General features: G+C 42.6%; 3 protein-coding genes and 1 pseudogene across 5 annotated transcripts in view; 2 read left to right on the top strand and 2 right to left on the bottom strand.

Annotated features, from left to right (window-relative positions):
- Window positions 1–25,901, top strand: part of LOC147563974 (small ribosomal subunit protein eS24z) — a 37,595-nt gene that overhangs the window by 7,282 nt on the left and 4,412 nt on the right. The gene's annotated exons all lie outside the window — the stretch shown is intronic.
- On the bottom strand, window positions 12,773–16,431 carry LOC147563978 (putative disease resistance protein At5g63020). The gene is made up of 2 exons (XM_086642471.1): window positions 13,950–16,431; window positions 12,773–13,413 (listed from the first exon to the last, which is right to left on the bottom strand). The coding sequence occupies exons 1-2, from the start codon at window positions 16,025–16,027 to the stop codon at window positions 13,404–13,406; spliced, it is 2,088 nt and encodes a 695-aa protein (XP_086498597.1). The 5' UTR covers window positions 16,028–16,431; the 3' UTR covers window positions 12,773–13,403.
- On the top strand, window positions 16,878–21,188 carry LOC147563977 (helicase SEN1-like). Of its 2 annotated transcripts, none has more exons than XM_086642391.1 (7): window positions 16,878–17,476; window positions 17,943–19,142; window positions 19,225–19,549; window positions 19,708–20,102; window positions 20,185–20,552; window positions 20,674–20,808; window positions 20,915–21,188. In XM_086642391.1, exons 1-7 carry the CDS (start codon window positions 16,916–16,918, stop codon window positions 20,958–20,960), a joined length of 3,030 nt encoding a protein of 1,009 aa, XP_086498517.1. In that variant the 5' UTR covers window positions 16,878–16,915; the 3' UTR covers window positions 20,961–21,188. The 2 variants fall into 2 exon arrangements, with proteins under 2 accessions (XP_086498517.1, XP_086498510.1); XM_086642384.1 differs by having other exon boundaries at window positions 19,633–20,102.
- On the bottom strand, window positions 21,880–25,393 carry LOC147563976 (putative disease resistance protein At5g63020; annotated as a pseudogene). Its single transcript, XR_015226180.1, has 2 exons — window positions 22,554–25,393; window positions 21,880–22,442 (listed from the first exon to the last, which is right to left on the bottom strand). The product of XR_015226180.1 is annotated as a putative disease resistance protein At5g63020 (transcript).

The following is a 25,901-nucleotide window of genomic DNA, read 5'->3' as shown; positions in this document are numbered from 1 at the left end:
TAATACAAGTCTTTGAGAAAATACTAACCCTCGCTAGATCAGATAAACCAAGAGAACTCTCGTCAGATCCGTCAAGATTCAGACAGAAGTTACCTCGCAAGATCCGACGAGGGTTCCAATATATATTTTTTTTGAATAATTTGATTGAGAGAGTAGCAAAAAGTGAGATAGAGAAGAAAGGAGGTGGTGGTGGTGGTGGTGGTGGTGGGGGTCGGTGGTGTAAAAAAGATAGAGATACAGTGAAAAACTGTCTAAATTTTGCAAGGGTATACTTGTCATTTAATTTATTTCAGAGGTTGGGTTCTCATTTCAGACTTGTTTCATAGTCTGTGATAAGTGGGTATTTATTCAACCCACTCTGACGTTAAGGTAATTCAGCTAAAAGTTCATATTTTCTTAAATAAAAAAACAAAAAACTGAGATTTCAGATCTAAAAAAAACACAATCTTAGGTGATGTTTGTTTTTTTTTTTCAGATCTGAAATCTGAATTGGCGTCTGTATGGGCAAATATCCGCCCCACGAGGTGCCCGAAGAATTTATGAACAACCGCTTCGTAAGGATAAAATCCGCGAAGCTTGATAAGGAGGCCCGGTAACGGCCCAAGACGCTAGCATGATCACCAGATCCATACCCGCTTAACACTAAGCGTATCTGACACGTGTCGCGCAATAACCACCTCCTAGTACTAAGCTATCTGACGGCTAGAAGGTTATCGCGCAATCCATAACCGCACTAATGGTGAATATTCCGTATCTTCCACTTAAAGACGGACGTTACCGGCCAGTAGCTTATCGCACACGCGGTAGCATCCTGACCGTCCCCCAAGAGATTCGAATTCTCATCTGACGGTCAGTACGTCAGATCCCCTATCTCTTAACGTACTTCCATGAGTAATGTCACAGAATAATTACATCGGTTACGAGCTGACCGTCATCAAGACGACCCTCCTCTACCACTATAAATACAAGAGGCCACAACCAGACCAAGGCATCCAATATTCGACAACAGTACTCGAGTAACCTAATCTATTCTCTTTACTCACTTGCTCTCTCATAAGCATCTCAAAGATCTTCTGATCCTCTCAAAGTCTCTAACTCATTGTCTTAGAAATTGGGAGATAGGGGTCTGATAGTCACAATTCGAACGACAACTAGCTAACCGTATCAACATCATACGACCACCACCTTGTTGCATAAGAGCCCTCTGGTCTGAAATATCCTCCATCCAACGGTAAGGAGCTGACGGTAACACCCATCCAGCAGTAACTAGCTGGCAGTATCACCATCTTAATACCACCACCTCCTTATCGCATCATTCATCTAGCGATAAGACGCTAGGCGTATCATCTTCATTCATCCTCACCGTCCGATCCACTTACGACCAGCACTCTATTGCGGATCCCTTTACGATCAGCACCTTATTGCAAGTCTCCTTTACGACCAGCGAGTGGACGACGATACCTCATTACCATCACTCTCTTAATTACCGTAAGTAAATCACTACCGTGGGGATCTGTTCCGACAACTTCACGAGCCGCGACACCTAAGCACTCCGACAACGGTTACCCTTCTATTGCCCACTTTGACTTTCTTATTTATATTTGACCGAGTATCTGACTTGACCGTCGGAGCCCCCTTAGGCCGGCACCATCCCGGTGTCCCAGAGGCTTCACGATCTCTTCTCTCCTTTTGTGTGCAGGTTCTTTTCGACACGTGGCCGGCCCCCGAAGCATCCGACCCGACCCGACAAGACCTTGACCGTTGACCCGTTGACCGTCAGACTTTCCGACCCGTAGACATTTTACCGTCTACAATTTGGCGCTAGAAGGAGGGGGCCAGCCACTAACTACTGAAAAGACAAGTACCATGGAAGGAGACATGTCCAACGCTTCTGTGGATTTCTCATCACAACTTGCTGCACTCACTGCCCAGATGCAAGAAAACGCCGAAAGATTGAGAGCTTTGGAGGAGGAGAACTCTACTGTCCGGGCAGAGAACATGCTACTGCAAGAAAGAATTACCGAGTTGGTGGTTCCGAGAAGACAAAGTTTGGGGGACAATCGACCACCTCCCAACGGTTCTGAAGTAGGAGGACCATCTAATCGCCCAACACCCCCTCACAACACTACTGCAGGCTTCACCACCAGCCAAGTAGGGACAGGATCCGCAAGTGCTCCATTCATGGCTCCAACACATACCTTTCAACAACCTCTCACTCCACAGCAGACCATGGCTGCTCCTCTTTACTCATCTTCTAATATTGCTATGCCTACTATCTTCCCTATGCCTACTCAACCCACCATGGCTTCTAATCCCTTATTGTTTTCACATACAGGTACCCCTTTAGAGCAAGCTTTAGCAAAGAGGCTAGCTGAAATGGAGGCCCTGATCACTAGAATTCCAGGAGTCCCAACCCCCTTCAAGAAGAGTCTTCCTCAGAGCTATGCCGATTCTCCGTTCGTCGATGCAATTGCTCTGGTAGAGATGCCCAAAAAGTTCACTTTCCCCAACATGAAGATGTATGACGGCACCTCTGATCCGGACGATCACATAGCCTCTTACAAACAGAGGATGTTTACTGCTGCGATTCCAAGGGACTTGCGGGAAGCGTGTATGTGCAAGAGTTTTGGGTCTAGTCTGATTGGCCCAGCTCTGCAATGGTACACTAACCTCCCCCATAACTCAATCGCTTCATTTGCCCAGCTCACAGACACCTTTGTCGAGCAATTTGCAAGCAGTAAGAAGCTGGAGAAACTCTCTGGTGATCTCTACCGAATCCAACAACGAAGAGGTGAACCACTCAGAGAGTATGTGGGAAGATTCAATCGGGAGAAGGTGTCAATTCCTTACTGCAACCAGGAGACAGCAGTTGATGCATTCAGGAAAGGTTTACTGCCAGATGGGGAGTTGTACAAAGAGCTCACCAAGTTCAATTGCACAACAATGGAGGATGTTCTTTCCAGAGCCTGGGTTGAAATTAGGTGGGAAGAAGACGAAGCCCACAGGAACAGATACTACTCACAGGAAGATAGGTCAAGAGACCGTCACTCCAGAAGATATGAACGACGGTCAGAAGCCAGGAGCAATGATCCATACCCAACCAGACGACCAATTCCAAGGGAGAACAGGAGGCCATTCAACCCTCCACCTAATCGTCAAAACGAGAAACCGCAAGGACCCATCCGTACCAAGATTCCAGAATACAACCTCAATATTGAACCAAGTGAGGTGATTGCTGTAATGAAGGGGATGGGTAACACGGTAAGGTGGCCAGGGAAGACAAAGACGCCAAGCGACAAGAGGGATACTTCCAAGTGGTGTGAATTCCACTCGGACCATGGGCACACTACTGCAGATTGCATTGCCCTCAGGCTTGAAGTTGCTGAGCTCCTAAAGAGGGGTCACCTAACCGACTTACTGACGGATAAAGGCAAGAAAACCATGTCCCAAGCAGATGCCCGACCCAAAGAGCCAGAGGAGCCGATTCCAACATTGACTTGCAACATGATCACAGGTGGCTCAGAAGTGAGTGGAGTAAGCCACTCAGCAGCCAAAAGGAGTGCACGAATCGTAGCAAATCCAACTGCCCACTCGACAGAGGCGTCAACCCTAACTTTCACCAACCAAACCATCAGCTTCGTTGACAACGAAGTCTCAGGGCTCGTCAACCCTCATCATGACGCTCTCGTCCTCTCTCTCACTATTGCAAATGTGTTAGTTAAACGTATACTTATTGATAACGGATCCTCCACTAATGTCTTGTTTCTTCATGCCTTGCTAGGAATGGGACTAGAAGAATCGAGCATCTGCCGACGTTCTACTGTCCTTATAGGATTTAGTGGAGAACAGAAGTATACCTTGGGAGAAATCGTGCTACCGGTATATGCAGGAGGAATTAACCTTAGCACCACCTTTGTGGTACTGGACTGCCCATCAGCTTATAACATGATCCTTGGAAGACCTTGGATCCATGAGATGAGGGCAGTACCATCAACATACCACCAAGTATTGAGGTTTCCAACACCTTGGGGAGTACGGGAAATCAAAGGAGACCAAGGAGCTTCCAGGAACTGCTACAAGAACACAATGAAGGCTCCCAAGAAGCCCTTGTAGCAATTACAGAACAAAGTGCCCCTCAACTCAAACCTCAACCAACCAAACATGGAGGAGTTAGACGAAGTCCAAATTAACCCCAACATCCCAGAGCACAAAGTCCAAATTGGAGCACAGCTAGCTCCTACTCTCAGAGAAAAACTCATTGAATTCCTAACCGATAACTCTGATTGTTTTGCCTGGTCTCATGCAGATATGACAGGGATAGACCCCTCTATAATAGTTCATGAATTACAGGTAGACCCTTCCCATACCCCGGTCAGACAGAAAAGAAGGAAATTCGCACCAGAACGCAACAAGGTGATCAACGAGGAGATCCAGAAGCTACTTGATATCGGATCTGTAAGAGAAGTACACTATCCGGATTGGCTCGCTAATGTGGTGGTCGTTAAAAAGAAAAATGGTAAGTGGCGAGTATGTATTGACTTTACAGACTTGAACAAAGCATGCCCGAAGGATTCCTTCCCACTACCTCACATCGACATGCTAGTAGACGCCACAGCCGGACATGAACTCTTGAGCTTCATGGATGCATTCTCGGGCTACAATCAGATCCTTATGCATCCAAACGACCAGGAGAAAACCGCCTTCGTCACGGAGAGAGGTATATTCTGTTACAAAGTCATGCCTTTTGGACTAAAAAATGCAGGTGCCACCTACCAGAGGCTCGTAAACAAAATGTTCGCCAACATGCTAGGCGACACTATGGAGGTCTACATCGATGATATGCTGGTCAAGTCCTTAGTAGTAGAACAACACTTGGAACACCTCAAACAAGCATTTGAGGTACTCAGGAGGTATAATATGAAACTAAACCCGGCTAAGTGTTCTTTCGGTGTGTCCTCTGGAAAATTTCTAGGTTATATGGTGACTCAAAGGGGGATCGAAGCCAACCCAGATCAGATCAATTCGGTGATGGGTATTCCTTCCCCGAAATGCATAAAGGACGTCCAGAAGCTTGCAGGTAGAGTGGCGGCACTTAGCCGATTCATTTCTAAGTCTTCCGAGAGATGCTACTTGTTCTTCACCACTCTACGAAAGGGGAAAAATTTCGAGTGGACACCTGCCTGTGAAGAAGCTCTACAACAGCTGAAGAGATACCTCACTTCTCCACCTTTGCTCTCCAAACCAAAAGATGGAGAGAAACTGTTCATATACCTTGCTGTTTCAGAGACAGCGGTAAGTGCAGTACTCGTTCGTGAGGAAGACGGTAAGCAGCTTCCAGTCTACTACACAAGCAAGTCATTGCTCGATGCTGAAACCCGATACAGCCAACTAGAGAAGCTAGCCCTTGCCCTTGTTACTGCAGCCAGGAAGCTGAGACCTTACTTTCAATGCCACCCAATTGTGGTGGTTACAACTTTCCCAATGAAGAATATTCTTCACAAACCAGAGCTGTCTGGGAGATTGACCAAATGGGCAGTGGAGTTAAGCGAACATGACATCAGCTACCAGCCAAGGACAGCAATCAAATCTCAGGTACTGGCCGATTTTATTGCTGATTTTACACCTAACACCTTAGTGCAGGCACAAGGAGAATTGCTCCATCTACAGGAACATAGCCAACTCAAATGGACCTTATCAGTAGATGGTTCCAGCAACATGAATGGAGTAGGACTTGGTGTTGTTCTCACCTCCCCAGAAGGTGACCTAATCCAACAAGCAATAAGATGCGGGTTCAAAGCCACCAACAATGAAACAGAGTACGAGGCCTTGATCGCAGGTATGAACTTGGCAAAGGAGATGGGAGTCCAGAAACTTGCGATAAAATCAGACTCCCAACTCGTAGTTAACCAGCTACAAGGAACCTACCAGGCCAAAGACGTGAAGATGGCAGCCTATGTGTCGCATGTAAAAGAACTACAAAGTCAGTTCACTGAGGTTAGTTTTGAACAGGTACCCAGGCTCGAGAATGGGCACGCTGATGCCTTGGCCAATTTAGGGTCATCAATTCCAACCACACGACGACGACCAAATATGGTTCGTCACATAGAAAAGAAATCAACAACGCACATAGTATTTCTAGACAAGTCAAGTAAAGGAAAGCACTAATGAGGCGAACTACCTCCAGTTGCATCATCGCCCCTCATCACCTCATCCATATCTATCGTCATCTCTCCCGCCCGCTTCTCCGCCAAGAGCTCCTCGTAACGAACCCGCCAGGCCTCTATGTTATCATCCATATCCCATTTGTCGGGCCCATGCTCGCGGTACTCGACGAACAAGTCTGCACGAGTTCGTAACGCCGCGTCAGTCGCAATCTGATCTCTCTCACGGGGAAATTCATCAACTAGCTGTTGGTTGTACGCCGCTTCTCGCTCCAACACAGTGTACCGCCCCCGAAGATCCTCCAACTCTCTCTCCCGGGCACGCATCCTGTCACCCTGCTCCTGAAAGGAAACCACCTGGCTGTCGTAGCGAGTCTGCAACCTGGAGAATGATCCCGTCAACTCTGCAACTCGGTCAACACTCTCGCTCAACTGACGACGGGAGGAGATCGATGCCATGAGAGCCTACCAAGACCCAAAACAAAGATGAGCATGTAAATATAACAAAAAATAGTTGCAACTGGGGTAAGAGGTAAATACCTGGTATTGGTGCGAAACACCATAGTCTGCACCCCCGCAGGGACCATAAGCAAGGAACTTCTGATGATCCTCAGAAGAGAGCAGCTGGTCCCCTCCAGTAGATAAAAAGGTGGAACCATCAAAAGGAGAAGCAGAAGGATGATGCCTCCACATGGGAACCTCACCAGAAGACCCAGACAGAGGTATCGCCGAATAAACCGGCTCTGAAGCTGGGGCCTCCTCGGTAACAGGAGTAGACGAAGAAGAATGAGGAAGAGAACTCGAACCGGTACCTGCCTTGGACCTCTTCCTCTGGCCACCCTTCCGGATGTCCGCATAAGCACCAGGGATGTAGCCGGAACCCACCATTTCTGACGATGAAAAAGACTCTGTACTCGCTGCGGGAGGTGAGAATAAGATCGGCGCACTAAACACCTCTTGGGAATGACGAAGCGCACTCTGTATCTCGACAGCCGCAGCAGGAGGAGGAACTTGACCAACCAAAGTTCTACCAGGGACGAAATCCCACAGAGGAGTTGATGAAATAAGAGAATGAGACAGAAGGAAAGCGCTACTTCTCTCGGGGTCACGTCGTCCAGCAGTTGGGAGATCCTCTCTTTCCAGCCACGAAGCTTCGCAACGTTCTGATTATTGAACGTACAATCTGTCAAGAAGGTGATACAACATTAGGCAACAACATACATGGCGTACTCAAAATAAATGGTAACATACTTACGGGCGTCTTGCCAACGGGAAGGAATCTGACCTATCCCCCGGTCACCGAACACCAGGTCACCACGTGCAAGAAAATAATTGGTTTTCCACTTTCGATCGGTATCCGGCAAACCAGTGATCAAAAGAACACCAGGTTTTCGCGGCTTGATGCCATACCGACCCTTGTCCCTAGAGTGACTCGCCAAGTGGTAGAAGCGGAGGACATCGTTCGCTGAGAGATCTACGCTTTGTAGGTAGGCCAACACTTCCAAACACAACAAAAGCCTCCACGCGCCAGGCATGAGCTGCGAAGGAGCTATTTCGTAATGATCTAAGACCCCGTGAACCAAGCGGGGGATGGGGAATCTAAATCCCATGGAGAAAGGAGTCGTGTACAGTGCGGTCCAGCCGCCATGATCCTCGTCAATCAGCTCATCGGGTTGAGGAAGCCTGAGCTCTATAGAGCCGGGAATGTTATACATGAATCTCACATTCTGAAGCCCCTCCTCCGTAATAGTGGAGGCCGGGTTTTCAGATAAGCGCTTCAAGGATGCGCTTTTTCGCGCCAACATCCGTCTAAATTCGGAAGGTTCTGGCGCGTTAGTCGGATCAGAGGAACTACCGTGCTGACGGTGACTCATCTCAGAAGGCAAAGTCTGTATGGAAAATGGACAAGGTTTCAGATCCTACAACGACTAACTGAGGCTAAGGAAGTGAGCAATAGCTGGCTTGGTATGCAATATTTAGTTTGGTGTGTGCAGTCAGTTAATCGAGCTAAGTGATAACCCACTCAAGGTATCAAACCTAGCAGCAACCCACTCAAGGTATCAAACCTTGCAGTAACTCACTCAAGGTATCAAGCCTAGCGCTAACTCAGTCAAAGTATCGAACATAGCAACAACTCGGTCAAGGTATCTAACCTAGCAACAACTAACTCAAGGTATGAATCTCAAAAACACATGCCAACAAATAAGGAAAGTAACTTTGAAGATCAAACGCTATAAACACTCAAGAACGATTCAAAAATAATTGAAGAACACTAAAATTCAATCAAAGAACTCAACAAAATCAAGTAGGAAAGAGAAAAATACCTTATGAAGGTGAAGAATCCCAAGAATCTCTCTCCAAGCTCCAAATGGCAAGTGAAAAAATGGCCTTACACCTCTTTTTATAGGGTCCAACCCAAGGGGTACCCCCCAACTCCTTCCCGCAAGGTAGTCTTTCGCGCAAATACATTCGAGCACTGATACGTGAAGAACATAGGCGTCCCAAGGACCCAAGACATGTCTGAGGCATACGCGGGAACCGAGTGGGCGACACTCGGACAAAACGAAACGGAGAGAGCTGATCGTCCAAACAAGGTGCGACAGACCATTTGTCGTCCGAACGGCAAACGCGCCGGAAGAAGCTGGCCGTCCGGACGGTCGGCACGCAAGAGAGTGCTGGCCGATCAACGGCCAGCCCGCGCGCAGGAGAGCGCTGGCCGTTGAACGGCCAGCCCGCGCGCAGGAGAGCGCTGGCCGTTCAACGGCCAGCCCGCGCGCAGGAGAGCGCTGGCCGTTCAACGGCCAGCGTGCGCCCACGTGGCGCGCTCCTGTGCGAGCGCGCAGGAGCGCACTGGGCGTTCCGCAAAACGCCCAGCGCGCGCCACGTGGCGCGCTCCTGTGCGATCGCGCAGGAGCGCGCTGGGCGTTCCTCAAACGCCCAGCGCGCGCCACGTGGCGCGCTCCTGTGCGATCGCGCAGGAGCGCGCTGGGCGTTCCTCAAACGCCCAGCGCGCGCCACGTGGCGCGCTCCTGTGCGCCCGCACAGGAGCGCTCCGGGCGCCCATGCGCAGGAGCGCCCTGGTCGCACTCCGGGCGCCCCGCGCGCCCCCATTGCGCCCGGCGCCCAACAACGTACTGCCAGCGCCCGAAACATCTGATTTTTTCGCGTGGCACCCCATCTCGCGACCAATTTTCCGTCAAACGAATCTTCCCGCGATTCTGACAGACCAAGTATCCGAAACCTACCGGCACCCCAATAATACGAGCAGGACACTCAACCTCGAAACAGCCATCGCTACGATGCAAAGTGGCACTCCCGCTAGTAAAATATGATCGAGACGCGCACTCCTCCGCTGACACGGTCATACCTCACTACTCTCTAACTCCGCATCCGGACTTAGAGAGTGGGGGGCAAATTGTATGGGCAAATATCCGCCCCACGAGGTGCCCGAAGAATTTATGAACAACCGCTTCGTAAGGATAAAATCCGCGAAGCTTGATAAGGAGGCCCGGTAACGGCCCAAGACGCTAGCATGATCACCAGATCCATACCCGCTTAACACTAAGCGTATCTGACACGTGTCGCGCAATAACCACCTCCTAGTACTAAGCTATCTGACGGCTAGAAGGTTATCGCGCAATCCATAACCGCACTAATGGTGAATATTCCGTATCTTCCACTTAAAGACGGACGTTACCGGCCAGTAGCTTATCGCACACGCGGTAGCATCCTGACCGTCCCCCAAGAGATTCGAATTCTCATCTGACGGTCAGTACGTCAGATCCCCTATCTCTTAACGTACTTCCATGAGTAATGTCGCAGAATAATTACATCGGTTACGAGCTGACCGTCATCAAGACGACCCTCCTCTACCACTATAAATACAAGAGGCTACAACCAGACCAAGGCATCCAATATTCGACAACAGTACTCGAGTAACCTAATCTATTCTCTTTACCCACTTGCTCTCTCATAAGCATCTCAAAGATCTTCTGATCCTCTCAAAGTCTCTAACTCATTGTCTTAGAAATTGGGAGATAGGGGTCTGATAGTCACAATTCGAACGACAACTAGCTAACCGTATCAACATCATACGACCACCACCTTGTTGCATAAGAGCCCTCTGGTCTGAAATATCCTCCATCCAACGGTAAGGAGCTGACGGTAACACCCATCCAGCAGTAACTAGCTGGCAGTATCACCATCTTAATACCACCACCTCCTTATCGCATCATTCATCTAGCGATAAGACGCTAGGCGTATCATCTTCATTCATCCTCACCGTCCGATCCACTTACGACCAGCACTCTATTGCGGATCCCTTTACGATCAGCACCTTATTGCAAGTCTCCTTTACGACCAGCGAGTTGACGACGATACCTCATTACCATCACTCTCTTAATTACCGTAAGTAAATCACTACCGTGGGGATCTGTTCCGACAACTTCACGAGCCGCGACACCTAAGCACTCCGACAACGGTTACCCTTCTATTGCCCACTTTGACTTTCTTATTTATATTTGACCGAGTATCTGACTTGACCGTCGGAGCCCCCTTAGGCCGGCACCATCCCGGTGTCCCAGAGGCTTCACGATCTCTTCTCTCCTTTTGTGTGCAGGTTCTTTTCGACACGTGGCCGGCCCCCGAAGCATCCGACCCGACCCGACAAGACCTTGACCGTTGACCCGTTGACCGTCAGACTTTCCGACCCGTAGACATTTTACCGTCTACAGCGTCCAATTCAGATTTCAGATTTTTTTTTTTCTTATTTATGAAAATCTGAAATATTGGCTGAATAAGGTTGAAGTCTGAATGAGCTGAAAAAGAACCCATATATTTCAGACTTCAAAACAAGTCTGAAGATGGGGCCAATTTCTGAAATGTAGCAAACGACATCTAACGGCCCTATATTTTAGAAACAATTTCTCTACAGCACCAAAAGTACCACCGGCAAAACCACCGCCAGTAACGGCCAGACCACCACAACAGAGCACCACCACCACAACAGAGCACCACAATAGAGCACCACCACCACCACCACAATAGAGCACCACCACCACCACCACCACAATAGAGCACCACCACCACCACCACCACCACCACCACAAAAGAGCCCCACACCTACCACAGAGCACCACACCCACCTCACCACCACCACCACAACAGAGCACCACCACCACAACAGAGCACCACAATAGAGCACCACCACCACCACCACAATAGAGCACCACCACCACCACCACCACCACCACCACAAAAGAGCCCCACACCTACCACAGAGCACCACACCCACCTCACCACCACCAACACCACAGAGCACCGGTTCCAACACCACCACAGAGCACCGCCGCCAACACCACAAAGCACCGGCTCCAACATCACCACGGAGCACCGACATTAACACCAGCGCTGCAGAGTACCGACACCACCAGACACCACAGACCACCGACACCACTACACACCACAAACCAGATCTGTAAACCCTCGCCGGCGAGGGTCATCACCCCTTTTGTTCCAGACCTTCCATTAGAGAGATATAGAGAGACAAAGAGATAGAGAGAGAGAAATCTGGCAAGGGTCATCGCTCATTTTGTTTGAAGACCTTCGGTGAGAGATAGAAAGAGAGATAGATCCGGTGAAGCTTTTAGTTGGAGAGAGAGATCCGGCGAGGCTGTCGGTTAGAGAGAGAAGTCCGGCGAGAGAGAGGAGGCTTCTGAAGTTTTTTTGGTTTTGAAGTGAAAGAGAAGGTGATGTTTTTAGAGATTTAATTAGGGTTTTAAAGTTTATAGTTCTGTGGTTTTTATTTAACCAAGGGATAAAGGACAAAAAAATGAGATATTTTTCATTAATTAGGGGTATAATTGTAACTTTAAATTTTCAGATCTAATCATCTATTATATAAAACAGAAGGGAAAATGATGACTGGGACAAACATCCTTATTTAATAAGGGGTATTGTCTAGAAGCCCTTCCCGAAATTTAAGATATAGTCCTTCGTAGAAATAAAATAACCTATTTAAAAAATCTTTCTTAGAAACAAAAAGTCCTTCGTAGAAATAAAATAACCTATTTAAAAAATCTTTCTTAGAAACAAAATATCTAATTTGAGAAAAAAAAACAAAAGATATTGCAAGGGGTAAAAAAAGAATTGAAATCTCTTATAAAATAACTAATTTAAGAAAAACGAAATAAAAGAAAATAACTATTATATAAAACAGAATCGTTATTTAATAAGGGATATTGTCTAGAAGCCCTTCCCGAAATTTAAGATATAGCCCTTCGTAGAAATAAAATAACCTATTTAAAAAATCTTTCTTAGAAACAAAATATCTAATTTGAGAAAAAAAAAAGAAACAAAAGATATTGCAAGGGGTAAAAAAAGGAATTAAAATCTCTCTTATAAAATAACTAATTTAAGAAAAACGAAATAAAAGAAAATAAATAATAAATAGAATACCAAAAAATTATGGTCCACTATATAGCAACAATAAATATTGAAAGTCATCAAATTTAATTGATACGATTGTTCGTGCCCTAGGGCACGGGGTATACCCTAGTTCAGATTTAAAAAAGAAACATCTGAATTTTGTCAATTCAGATTCAGCCAATTCAGTTCAGTCCATTCAGATTCAGCCAATTCATATTCAGACATAAATAAATAAAACAAACACAACCTTAGTCTGGAAATAGCTTCTTTAGTTTGGAACAGTTAGCTACCCAGGTGAAACGAAGGTATGGGACCATATGCTCTTTTAAGTTGACTAAATCAATAAACGATATAAGCTGTAGACATGAAAACGTCTTTCAGTTTGGAAGATCATTCACCGAAAACCATAAATTTCCACGTATTAAAGGTCTGAAAGACACAACTCCAACTCATGTTGACCAGACAAAGCCAGCTGCTTATAATCCCCCAATTCCCACCTCCCAACTTTTGTAACAAAGTCAAATTTAGATACTTCAAGGTTACTTTGCACCTCCCAAGGGCTGATTCTCAACTCTTTCAAAACTCCAAAAATGATTCTGCCTGAAGTAGGAAGAAAAGCGGTCTTTGACGGTGTCATTATCCCATTCTAAACTATCCCACCATTCCTTATTCCCCTCAATACTTTTTAAAGTATTATTTTTGTTACTGTTGTTGTCGAGTGGTAGCTTCTTCAATTTAGGACACCTTGTTATGTCGATATATTTCAAAACGGGGAAAGGCAAACTATTCGAACATATGCTCCTTAAGTTCCGTAGATCATACAACACTAGATTTGTCAGATTTGAAAACAAATTTAACTTTGTATGGTCGTCGTCCACTAGAAACCCATCAGAAATTATTTCTTCTATTCCATCCATCTTCTCTAAGTGAAATGCTTTAACTTTCAACAACAACAAAAAAAAAAAAGTGAAATGCTTTAAGGTTTTCTTCCACATTTTTGAAGGTCTGGAAGACACAACTCCAGCTCATGTTGACTAGACAAAACCAGCTGCATATTATCCCCCACTAACTTTGGTAACAGAGTCAAATTTAGATACTCCCAAGGGTTGATTCTTAATTCTATCAACTCAATACAAGAATGCAACAGAAGAAAAGTGGTCTTTGACGGTGTCATCATCCCATTCTAAACTATCCCACCATTCTTTCTCCCCGTCAATACCTATTAAAGTATTATTTTTGTTACTGTTGTTGTGGAGAGGTAGCTTCTTCAATTTAGGACAGCATCTTATGTATATATATTCCAAAACCGGGAAAGCCAAACTATTCGAACATATGCTCCTTAAGTTCGGTAGATCATCCAACCTTAGATCTGTCAGATTTGAAAACAAATTTAACTTTGTATGGTCGTCGTCCACTAGAAACCCATCAGAAATTATTTCTTCTATTCCATCCATAACTACCAAATCAAGGCTTTTAAGGTCCTGAGCATAAATAAGCCATGTAAGGTTCTTTATTGATTCACACCCACTAATGCTCACATTTTGAAGGTTTGAAAGAACCAACTGCTCTTCTTTGAGTTGATCAGCTGCTGGCAAAACCATCTGCTTATTGTCCCACACAATCTCTAACTTTGGTAACCACCACAGACTTAGATACTCCAAGGTTTGCATCCCCCAAGGGCTGATTCTCAACTCTTTCAACTCAGAACAATCATATAAGTCAAGTTCCTTTAAATTCTTCATGTTAGAAAGACTTAAAGAATGTGAAGATTTTGACAGTGAGACAGAGGTCATACCTTCACATTCTGTGATGAATAGCCTTCTTGTGATGAGTTGAAATTTGGAGGTGGTTACCAACTTTTGAAGAGCTACAAGATTGCCTATTCTGATCCCAAGTTCATTCAAATGTTTCAAGCTCTCCAATTCCATTAGACTTACACACCCCTCCATTTCCCAGTCCTTGAAGTCAGAATCATACATGTCCAACACTCGCAATTGTGCAAGACAAGGTATCACCCCACTAGGCAATTTAATACTACTTCTCCCCATACGTAAGAACATTAACTTCGCCAAAGACTTTAACTCGTTTAGAGAAAAATTTAACCTTGTACACGGTAGATTGAGGTATCGTAATTCAGAAAGTTGACCAATATTTGCTGGAGATATAGAAGCACTACTCTGTATGCTTAGAACTCTAAGTTTAAGCATATTGTCACAAGTCAGACAACCAATCTTTCTTTTTTTGTTGAACCCACTTTCTTCTTTTTTTTTCTCGGGCGCAGCTAAAAATATCAAAGTTGACAGATTAGAACAATTTGTTGAAAGATTAATATTATGACGAGAATCCTTCTTCACTGATATCTTTTCAGCCTTGTCCCATTCATCCAGTCTAGGTTCTAAACCAACATCGGCCAAATATTTTCCCTTGTTTCTCCCATAGTCAGAGACTATCCAAATTGCCAAATCTCGAACTACATCATGCATTTTAACACTGTCGATAATTGGGTTGCCATAGGTCTCCAACAAAGACACACTCCTGAGATTTCCAATGATGTCATGACCTTGGTCACGAGCTTCGTCTATGTTCTTAAAGACGTCTATATATCCTTCGGCTATCCAATAGTCGATAAGTTCTCCGGTATTAATATGATGATCTTCTGGGAACAGTGAACAATATAAGAAGCAAGATTTGTATTGTTTGTTCCGTAAATTGTCATAGCTAAACTTTAGAATTGGTAAAACTTCCTCATCCATACCTTCAAACTCTGACGCTGAATTACGTAATACATTTATTGCGTGCCTCCATTCAGGTACCGTCTTCTTGCCAGCCATAGTTCGACCAATAGTGACGAGTGCCAGAGGTAAACCACGACATTCATTTGCAACAACTGCCGCAAGCTCAGGTATTTGTGGGTGACCATTTATCACTTCGTTTCCTACTTTCTGTTGGAACAGAATCCAAGCTTCGCTCTCGTTTAAGCAGTCTACTTGTATCTTTCTATGGGCTTCCATTTGCCCGCAAACACCCTCAGATCTAGTAGTGAAAACGACCATAGACTTGTTGGTTTCATGAGTACTACTATTAGAGTCGAAAGCGGGAACCCCTATGCTTTGTAAATCAATCCGTTGCCAAATATCATCCAAAAGCAACACAAATTTCTTCTTTCTCAACACCCTGAATATTTCTTTAGCTGTTGTGTTTAAATCTGGTTCTCCTTGCAGATTCAACCGAAGTGAATCTGTTATTTGTTTCTGAACGCTATTTAAGTTCATATCTTTAGAAACCACAACCCAAATCACCAAATTCGTTTTGGACAATTCATTGTTGAGTTTCTTCAGGAGGGTAGTCTTACCAACTCCACCCATCCCATATATACCTAGAATTTTAACTTGATCATCTTCAGTAACAAACTTCAACAACTCTTCAAGCTTTGGTTCCATACCGACAACCCCAGCTGCTGTTGGTATCTCTTGAATCTGTTGTTGTTGACATCTTTCAGCAACAACTCTAAATTCTCCTTCCCTAATCAATTCCCTCACTGTTGTTAACTTTTCAATCACTAAGTTGCTAAGCTTGTAATGAGTCCAACAATTATTTGAACGACTAGGACAATAACAACAACCACGTGAATCGCGTATTTGATTTTGTTCTAAAATTCCAGCAACTTCTTGCTCTATTGCTTCAACCCTGGTGAGCCAATCCTTCACTTCACCAGTGCGTTCCTTTGGTTCTACTAAGTCTGACTCGGCACGATCGATCTTGTCCGTGACATCGCTTTTTTTACTCTTCAATTGCTCAATTGTAGATCCCAAAGAAATTATATTTCTTTTGAGGTTGCAGAGGTTGGTAACATGAGGAGAACAACAATCCCATAGATTTTATGGGGTTATTGTCCTCCTCTCATTACCAACTTCCTCAACCTCAAAAGAAATCTCAATTCTTTGAGATCTACAATTGATCAATTGGAGAGTAAAAGAAAGGATGTCATAAACAAGATCGATCGTGCCAAGTCAGACTTAGCAGAACCCACTAATGAAGTTAAGAATTGGCTCGAAAGGGTTGAAGCTACAAAGAAAGAAGTTAATGAAATTTTAGAACAATCAATAATTACTCAAATACTCTTACTTAGGAACTCAGTGATTCATTTCATCTTTGCAAATAGAAAACTAATGGGTTTCGGTCCATTGATATATATATATTCCGTTGGGTTTCGAGAAACACAACTTGCTTGTTTCATTTCATCTTTGCAAATAGAAAACTAATGGGTTTCGGTCCATTGATATATATATATTCCAGACGGACATATTGTTGCAACCACTAGAATTCTAATGAGAAGCTGGATTGTTTGTTTCATTGTTCTTCAGGTAGAAAAGATTCCAGACACATTCGCGTCGGTTAAGCATTACTTAAACTCATTTCGTTATCCTCTTCTTGAGGAAATACGTACTGAAATTTTCTCAAGTTATAAGAACAACCTGAGTGAGTCTCCTATCTATAGAATTTTATCAATCAAGAGAGGTGATTGGAATCATAAAGCACCAAACAACTTTTATTACGATTTGACAGTTGACAATCCCGACTCTCTGAGCACTTATGATATACTTGCTTTTTCCGATGTAACACCCTCGTCTGTCGATTACTTGAATAGACCCCAAAGGCCATATCTTCCTGCTGTAGTGTTATCGAAATCGTATAATAGGAAATATTTTACTGAGACTATCCACATCCTTGCATTAAAACCGATTGTGGACTTACAAGGTCGGAAGAAAAAAATTGGATCGCTTTTTGCTGTTTGTGTTACGAATCTAGTATCAAATGATCGTATATGGCAAGCTCTTCATAGAGGGAACACAGACATAATTGAGCAGGTTTTGTGTGCGTCTCCTATGGTAAGCCTCATTTTCTTTTATATATGCTTGTTTCTTTTTTTCGTGGGTATTTTACAATCTTAGTATTGTTAGAGTCCATTTGGCCTAACTCTCCTTGAAAATCGGGTTGCCGGAAAAGCCCTGCCGAAGAGTTACGTACCTCTAGTGTCCCGCCCATTGGGCCTCACTTCCTTCAAAACTGGCTCGCTAGGAAAGCATTGGCCAAGACTTGTACTAATTCTAATGCTCATGCGATTTGGGGTATGCTAATAAGGGCCTCTATGTCAATATAATGACAGCCGGGAGCTTGACCCGATCATATCAACATCAAATCTGTTGTTAACCATCAAATACCTATTAACGTCAAATCTGTTGTTAACCATCAAATACCTATTAATGTCAAATCTGTTGTTAACCATCAAATACGTATTAACGTCAAATCTTTAACATCAAATTTGCTTATTCTATTTTTATTTACTTTGTACAGGTTAGTGAAAGCTGCAGCATTTGTCCTCAAGGACTCGACTCTGTGCTAGAGAAAGATGAATGCAAAGACTTGAATTCGTGTAATTTGAACGAGACTCAACTTGATGCGGTTTTAAGCTCAGTTTTGGCTATTGGATGTGATCATAGAAACTCTGTAAAGCTTATATGGGGTCCTCCGGGCACTGGTAAAACGAAAACAGTCGGTACTCTTCTTTCTGTTCTTTTAAAGATGAACTGCAAAACTGTTATATGTGTACCAACTAACAATGCAGTTGTTGAAGTCGCTTCTCGGTTATTAGCAATTGTTAGGGAAGAAATGAAATATGGAGGTTATGGGTTGGGAGATATAGTGTTACTTGGGAATAAGGATCGAATGAAGATCGGCGAACGTGAACATTTACAAGATATCTTTTTCGATTACCGTGTTAAAAAACTAAATGAGTGCTTTAGGATGCTTGGCGAAAAGAGCGAAAAGGGCGAAAAGAGCGAAAAGGGCGAAAAGGGCGAAAAGGGCGAAAAGGGCGAAAAGGGCGAGTATTTAGATTCAATGAGATATTTGCTCAAAAAAGCAAATCAGCAGTACCTTGAATACTTGGAAGAGAGAAAATGTGAAGAAATGGAGGATAAAACATTAGATAGTGAACTTACAATCGGGGACTTTGTGAAAATGGAATTTGGTTTCACTCGGAAGAAAATAAGGAATTGTATAAAACAAATCAGCACTCACATGCCAACCTCATTACTTCCTGTCAAAATGGTGGAAAACATGTATAAAGCCCTTGAGTTGCTCGAGCGTTTGACAAATTTGTTAGATAGTGGCTCTCTTACAGATGAAAACATGAAGGAATTATTTTCCAACTCTAATACTATCGACTATATTTGTGACTCGTCTCTAGTCATGTTAAGTAAGACAAAAAAGGAATGCCTTGAAAGTCTTAAAACCATTAGAAAATTTTCGGTTTCTAACGACATTGTGAAAGGTTCGGTGGGAGACTTTTGCTTGCAACATGCTTGCCTTATATTCTGCACTTCGTCTAGCTGCGCGAAGTTATATGGAATTGATAAAACAAAGGTCGTGGTGATCGATGAAGCTGCCCAACTTAAAGAATGCGAGTCAGCCATTCCCTTGCGTCTTCCTGGTATTCAACACGCGATTCTCATAGGTGACGAACGTCAGTTGCCCGCTCTAGTCCACAGCAAGGTACAGTTAAAGAATTCTAATGCCCAGGCAATGTGGGATAATGCTAATATTCTCTAATGTTGGATTTATTTTTCTTTGCCAGATCTCTGAGGAGGCTCAATTCGGAAGAAGTCTTTTTGAGAGAATGGTGTCGCTGGGCTACAAAAGGCATCTTTTAAGTACTCAGTTTAGAATGCATCCTTCCATAAGCGCGTTTCCAAATGCCGAGTTTTACAAAAATCAGATTTCAGATGCCCCTAATGTCAAAGATGAAAGTTACAAAAGAGAATTGCTTCAAGGAGATATGTATGGACCTTATTCATTTATAGATGTTTCTTATGGGGGCGAGGAATTCGACGCCACCCATAGCTGCAAAAATATGGTGGAAGTTGCAGTAATTTGTGAAATAGTTGGAAGTCTTTTCAAAGGTGATCCTTTTTGACAACTCTTGTTCATTCATATAACAATGTTTACTTTTTTATTCTTTGAATGAGTTTTTGCTTAAATGCAGCATGTGTTTCAACTAACCAGAGGGTTAGTGTTGGTATTATATCCCAATATAAAGAACAAGTACTTGCCCTCACAGAGAAACTTGGCAAATATGGATCAAATAGTGATTTCGTGGTGAGTGTTCGATCGGTTGATGGGTTTCAAGGTGGTGAGGAAGATGTCATAATTTTGTCCACCGTTCGGTCCAACCCGAATGGGTCAGTGGGTTTCCTTTCCAATCCTCAACGAACAAATGTCTCTCTTACAAGGGCACGGTACTGTCTGTGGATTGTGGGAGACGGGCGAACTTTAATCAAAAGTGATTCGGTTTGGAGGAAATTAGTACTTGATGCGAAGGACCGTGAATGTTATTTTTATGCCGAAGATGACAAGAGATTATCCAGAGCAATACTATACGACCTTGTCCAGCGTGACCCATTTCTTAATTTAAACACTATGTATTGGCCACTTTTTAGGGAAGCAAGATGGACGGTAATAAGTTGCTTCCTTTTCGTTATCTTTCTGAAGTTGAACTAATAAAGCATTACTGGACTCATTCGTCTCCATTTTGTAGGTTATCTTTGGAGATGGATTTTTGAATGCTTTTTGTAAGATAAAGCATGTCAAGACTCGGATTGAAGTAGTTGATCTCTTGATAAAGCTAGCAAGTGGATGGCGTGATCGTTCCTCGAAGCAGAAGAACCTAAAAAACATCGATAGGACTGTATCTGAGCTATTGAAACAGAACAAGATTAATGAACATCTAATCTTTGTTTGGACTGTAGATGTTCAAAATGTAAATACAATGTACATCCAAGTAATGAAAGTTTTGGATATTCGATCGCAAAAGGAGATACCCAAGCTGGCGAAAAAACTCAAGGATGTATTTGGCAAATACACAATCAAGAAAAGAAACTACTGCAAATTCAAGTGTCTTGAAGGGTATGTCATAATCTATCTTCTTATTCTTTCATATAAATAAATCGTTAAAGTTTAACATTGTTAATTGTTGTTTTGACGTATAACTAGCACGTATTATGTTGGTTCTGTGGTTTCTTCTTAGGGATATGGAAGTTCCGATGAGTTGGGAAGAAGATGTTTTAGTGCGAAAGAGTATCCAAGATAACAAGTATTCAAAATTGTTATCTGAGTTTGATTCACTTAGTCTTGGGAGGGAACTAAACGTCTCAGTGGCCGAGTAAGATTACCTCTTTACTAGCATTTCTTTTATTCAACCGAGTGTTTATGAATGAATTAACACCACCTATCCAAGATCTAAAGATGATTGTTTTGGTGAAACACAGGGGTCAGAGTTTGAGGACGACAAAAACGCAATGGCGGGAAAAATAAAAACTCGATACAGAGTGAAGGAGAAGACAAACGTGTAATAGATAGACAGGGTAATAGATAGCCCAGACTCCAGTTTTCTGTCGTAGTGTTCATCCTCATCCATCTGTATATTGCTATATTACCAATACAAACAATACCCACAGTTAAGAGTTATGTGGCTCAAAACTTGAAAGTGAATAATGTAATAACCACAAGTTTCATGAAAACCAAGAGCAGGTAACCTCTAAATCATCAAGTTCGAGCTGGTCCATTCGTTCTGTCTCGTAAAAGCTGATATCGTAGTGATCTCAGGATGATTTCATAAGTTTTAATTTAGTTAGATTTGTATCGGGTCTCCTGAAAAACTTTTGACCTTTTGATTCATCTTCCTATTCTAAGCCTTCCTACCATAGCTTGAGTTTGCAAATACCTTCTTCATTTTGGAATACATCTACTCTAGTTTCATCCAAAAAAGGTAAGGCCGAGTAGGGGAACTACATAGCCTGTGTCGGCCCAAATGGCCGAGAATCTCGTATCTCGACTCAGTCTCGGATCTCTCCAATACGAGACTCGACCGAAACACTGAGTTAGGGTTCGAGTTTCTCGTCTATCTCGGCCGATCTAGACCGAGACCGAGATGAACCTACTTGACTCCACCGAACAACCGTTTCAAATATTTTGGACTTTTTTCTTTTTTAAATTTTAAATCCTAATTGCGTACCAACTATTTATTATCTTCTTTACTTATTATATTCTCAATCAATCTATGATAATTAGCAATAATATTATATAGATATTTTAGGTCTTTTATCTTATATAAACTTTGAAAGTTCTAGTATGATAATTACAAATTATAAAGAAGACAACCCAAAATTAAGAAGTAAGCGATTTAAGTGAAATGGTTTATGACAACCATAGACTTCCACATTTTTGAAGGTCTGGAAGACACAACTCCAGCTCATGTTGACTAGACAAAATCAGCTGCATATTATCCCCCACTAACTTTGGTAACAGAGCCAAATTTAGATACTCCAAGGTTTGCATCTCCCAAGGGCTGATTCTCAACTCTATCAACTCAATAGAAGCTTGTAACAGAAGAAAAGCGGTCTTTGACGGTGTCATCATCCCATTCTAAACTATCCCACCATATCTTCTGCCCAAGAATACTTTGTAAAGTATTATTTTTGTTACTGTTGTTGTGGAGAGGTAGCTTCTTCAATTTAGGACACCTTGTTATGTCTATCCATTTCAAAACGGGGAAAGGCAAACTATTCGAACATATGCTCCTTAAGTTCCGTAGATCATACAACACTAGATTTGTCAGATTTGAAAACAAATTTAACTTTGTATGGTCGTCGTCCACTAGAAACCCATCAGAAATTATTTCTTCTATTCCATCCATCTTCTCTAAGTGAAATGCTTTAACTTTCAACAACAACAAAAAAAAAAAAGTGAAATGCTTTAAGGTTTTCTTCCACATTTTTGAAGGTCTGGAAGACACAACTCCAGCTCATGTTGACTAGACAAAACCAGCTGCATATTATCCCCCACTAACTTTGGTAACAGAGTCAAATTTAGATACTCCCAAGGGTTGATTCTTAATTCTATCAACTCAATACAAGAATGCAACAGAAGAAAAGTGGTCTTTGACGGTGTCATCATCCCATTCTAAACTATCCCACCATTCTTTCTCCCCGTCAATACCTATTAAAGTATTATTTTTGTTACTGTTGTTGTGGAGAGGTAGCTTCTTCAATTTAGGACAGCATCTTATGTATATATATTCCAAAACCGGGAAAGCCAAACTATTCGAACATATGCTCCTTAAGTTCGGTAGATCATCCAACCTTAGATCTGTCAGATTTGAAAACAAATTTAACTTTGTATGGTCGTCGTCCACTAGAAACCCATCAGAAATTATTTCTTCTATTCCATCCATAACTACCAAATCAAGGCTTTTAAGGTCCTGAGCATAAATAAGCCATGTAAGGTTCTTTATTGATTCACACCCACTAATGCTCACATTTTGAAGGTTTGAAAGAACCAACTGCTCTTCTTTGAGTTGATCAGCTGCTGGCAAAACCATCTGCTTATTGTCCCACACAATCTCTAACTTTGGTAACCACCACAGACTTAGATACTCCAAGGTTTGCATCCCCCAAGGGCTGATTCTCAACTCTTTCAACTCAGAACAATCATATAAGTCAAGTTCCTTTAAATTCTTCATGTTAGAAAGACTTAAAGAATGTGAAGATTTTGACAGTGAGACAGAGGTCATACCTTCACATTCTGTGATGAATAGCCTTCTTGTGATGAGTTGAAATTTGGAGGTGGTTACCAACTTTTGAAGAGCTACAAGATTGCCTATTCTGATCCCAAGTTCATTCAAATGTTTCAAGCTCTCCAATTCCATTAGACTTACACACCCCTCCATTTCCCAGTCCTTGAAGTCAGAATCATACATGTCCAACACTCGCAATTGTGCAAGACAAGGTATCACCCCACTAGGCAATTTAATACTACTTCTCCCCATACGTAAGAACATTAACTTCGCCAAAGACTTTAACTCGTTTAGAGAAAAATTTAACCTTGTACACGGTAGATTGAGGTATCGTAATTCAGAAAGTTGACCAATATTTGCTGGAGATATAGAAGCACTACTCTGTATGCTTAGAACTCTAAGTTTAAGCATATTGTCACAAGTCAGACAACCAATCTTTCTTTTTTTGTTGAACCCACTTTCTTCTTTTTTTTTCTCGGGCGCAGCTAAAAATATCAAAGTTGACAGATTAGAACAATTTGTTGAAAGATTAATATTATGACGAGAATCCTTCTTCACTGATATCTTTTCAGCCTTGTCCCATTCATCCAGTCTAGGTTCTAAACCAACATCGGCCAAATATTTTCCCTTGTTTCTCCCATAGTCAGAGACTATCCAAATTGCCAAATCTCGAACTACATCATGCATTTTAACACTGTCGATAATTGGGTTGCCATAGGTCTCCAACAAAGACACACTCCTGAGATTTCCAATGATGTCATGACCTTGGTCACGAGCTTCGTCTATGTTCTTAAAGACGTCTATATATCCTTCGGCTATCCAATAGTCGATAAGTTCTCCGGTATTAATATGATGATCTTCTGGGAACAGTGAACAATATAAGAAGCAAGATTTGTATTGTTTGTTCCGTAAATTGTCATAGCTAAACTTTAGAATTGGTAAAACTTCCTCATCCATACCTTCAAACTCTGACGCTGAATTACGTAATACATTTATTGCGTGCCTCCATTCAGGTACCGTCTTCTTGCCAGCCATAGTTCGACCAATAGTGACGAGTGCCAGAGGTAAACCACGACATTCATTTGCAACAACTGCCGCAAGCTCAGGTATTTGTGGGTGACCATTTATCACTTCGTTTCCTACTTTCTGTTGGAACAGAATCCAAGCTTCGCTCTCGTTTAAGCAGTCTACTTGTATCTTTCTATGGGCTTCCATTTGCCCGCAAACACCCTCAGATCTAGTAGTGAAAACGACCATAGACTTGTTGGTTTCATGAGTACTACTATTAGAGTCGAAAGCGGGAACCCCTATGCTTTGTAAATCAATCCGTTGCCAAATATCATCCAAAAGCAACACAAATTTCTTCTTTCTCAACACCCTGAATATTTCTTTAGCTGTTGTGTTTAAATCTGGTTCTCCTTGCAGATTCAACCGAAGTGAATCTGTTATTTGTTTCTGAACGCTATTTAAGTTCATATCTTTAGAAACCACAACCCAAATCACCAAATTCGTTTTGGACAATTCATTGTTGAGTTTCTTCAGGAGGGTAGTCTTACCAACTCCACCCATCCCCTATATACCTAGAATTTTAACTTGATCATCTTCAGTAACAAACTTCAACAACTCTTCAAGCTTTGGTTCCATACCGACAACCCCAGCTGCTGTTGGTATCTCTTGAATCTGTTGTTGTTGACATCTTTCAGCAACAACTCTAAATTCTCCTTCCCTAATCAATTCCCTCACTGTTGTTAACTTTTCAATCACTAAGTTGCTAAGCTTGTAATGAGTCCAACAATTATTTGAACGACTAGGACAATAACAACAACCACGTGAATCGCGTATTTGATTTTGTTCTAAAATTCCAGCAACTTCTTGCTCTATTGCTTCAACCCTGGTGAGCCAATCCTTCACTTCACCAGTGCGTTCCTTTGGTTCTACTAAGTCTGACTCGGCACGATCGATCTTGTCCGTGACATCGCTTTTTTTACTCTTCAATTGCTCAATTGTAGATCCCAAAGAAATTATATTTCTTTTGAGGTTGCAGAGGTTGGTAACATGAGGAGAACAACAATCCCATAGACGACATATGAGGTCGACGACAGGAGTCACAATAGACGACATTTGAGTTCCAAGTAATAGTAGAGAAATAGCTTAGTTTGTAAATTTGGTGATAGAAGTTGAAGTTGGTAAAGTAGGTCTTAATGAAGTAGGAATTTAAGCTGGGGAAAGATAGTTCAAAATAGATCATATATTTGTGGTGTAGGATGTTTCAAAAGATAAAGTATTTGTGGAGAGAAATTTAAGTGGCCTTTCAGCAAATTACAGGATTGGGTTTGGCTTGGAGTAAAGACTAAGGGCCAGGCGGCCGGATACGTCTCTGGGTCCATCAAGTTTGAAATTAGATGCAAACTGTCTGCTGGTGAAGGAATGGCCAAGTTGAGGTTGACGAGACATATGCTAACGGAGAACATCAGTTTTTTACGCGCAATTAGGTTATTGTCGGTCCATGCATTAACTCAAAAACTTTTTAATTTGTATTCTGGACTCGTCACTGGGGAACTTCTCTATGCCCATTTAACAAGATATCCCAAACTAATACTAAACAAAAGCTAAACAAGATACCTATAGTATATATTGAGACCAAGTTGCAACTTAATTTACAAATGATAAGGTTAAACAAA

Source organism: Eschscholzia californica, unplaced genomic scaffold (assembly GCF_041429995.1).
Source record: "Eschscholzia californica isolate CP2 unplaced genomic scaffold, dmEscCali1.0.p SCAF_1, whole genome shotgun sequence".
Classification (NCBI taxonomy): domain Eukaryota; kingdom Viridiplantae; phylum Streptophyta; class Magnoliopsida; order Ranunculales; family Papaveraceae; genus Eschscholzia; species Eschscholzia californica.
This window is presented reverse-complemented; position numbering and strand designations above follow the sequence as displayed.

Excerpts from the sequence above, each read along its gene's own strand:
- LOC147563977 (XM_086642384.1), top strand. The coding sequence starts at position 16,916 with ATGAGAAGCTGGATTGTTTGTTTCATTGTTCTTCAGGTAGAAAAGATT. Across the intron at positions 17,477-17,942 it reads TTTTGTGTGCGTCTCCTATG|GTTAGTGAAAGCTGCAGCAT; the intron begins GTAAGCCTCATT and ends TACTTTGTACAG. Across the intron at positions 19,143-19,224 it reads CCGCTCTAGTCCACAGCAAG|ATCTCTGAGGAGGCTCAATT; the intron begins GTACAGTTAAAG and ends TTTCTTTGCCAG.
- LOC147563978 (XM_086642471.1), bottom strand. The coding sequence starts at position 16,027 with ATGGAACCAAAGCTTGAAGAGTTGTTGAAGTTTGTTACTGAAGATGAT.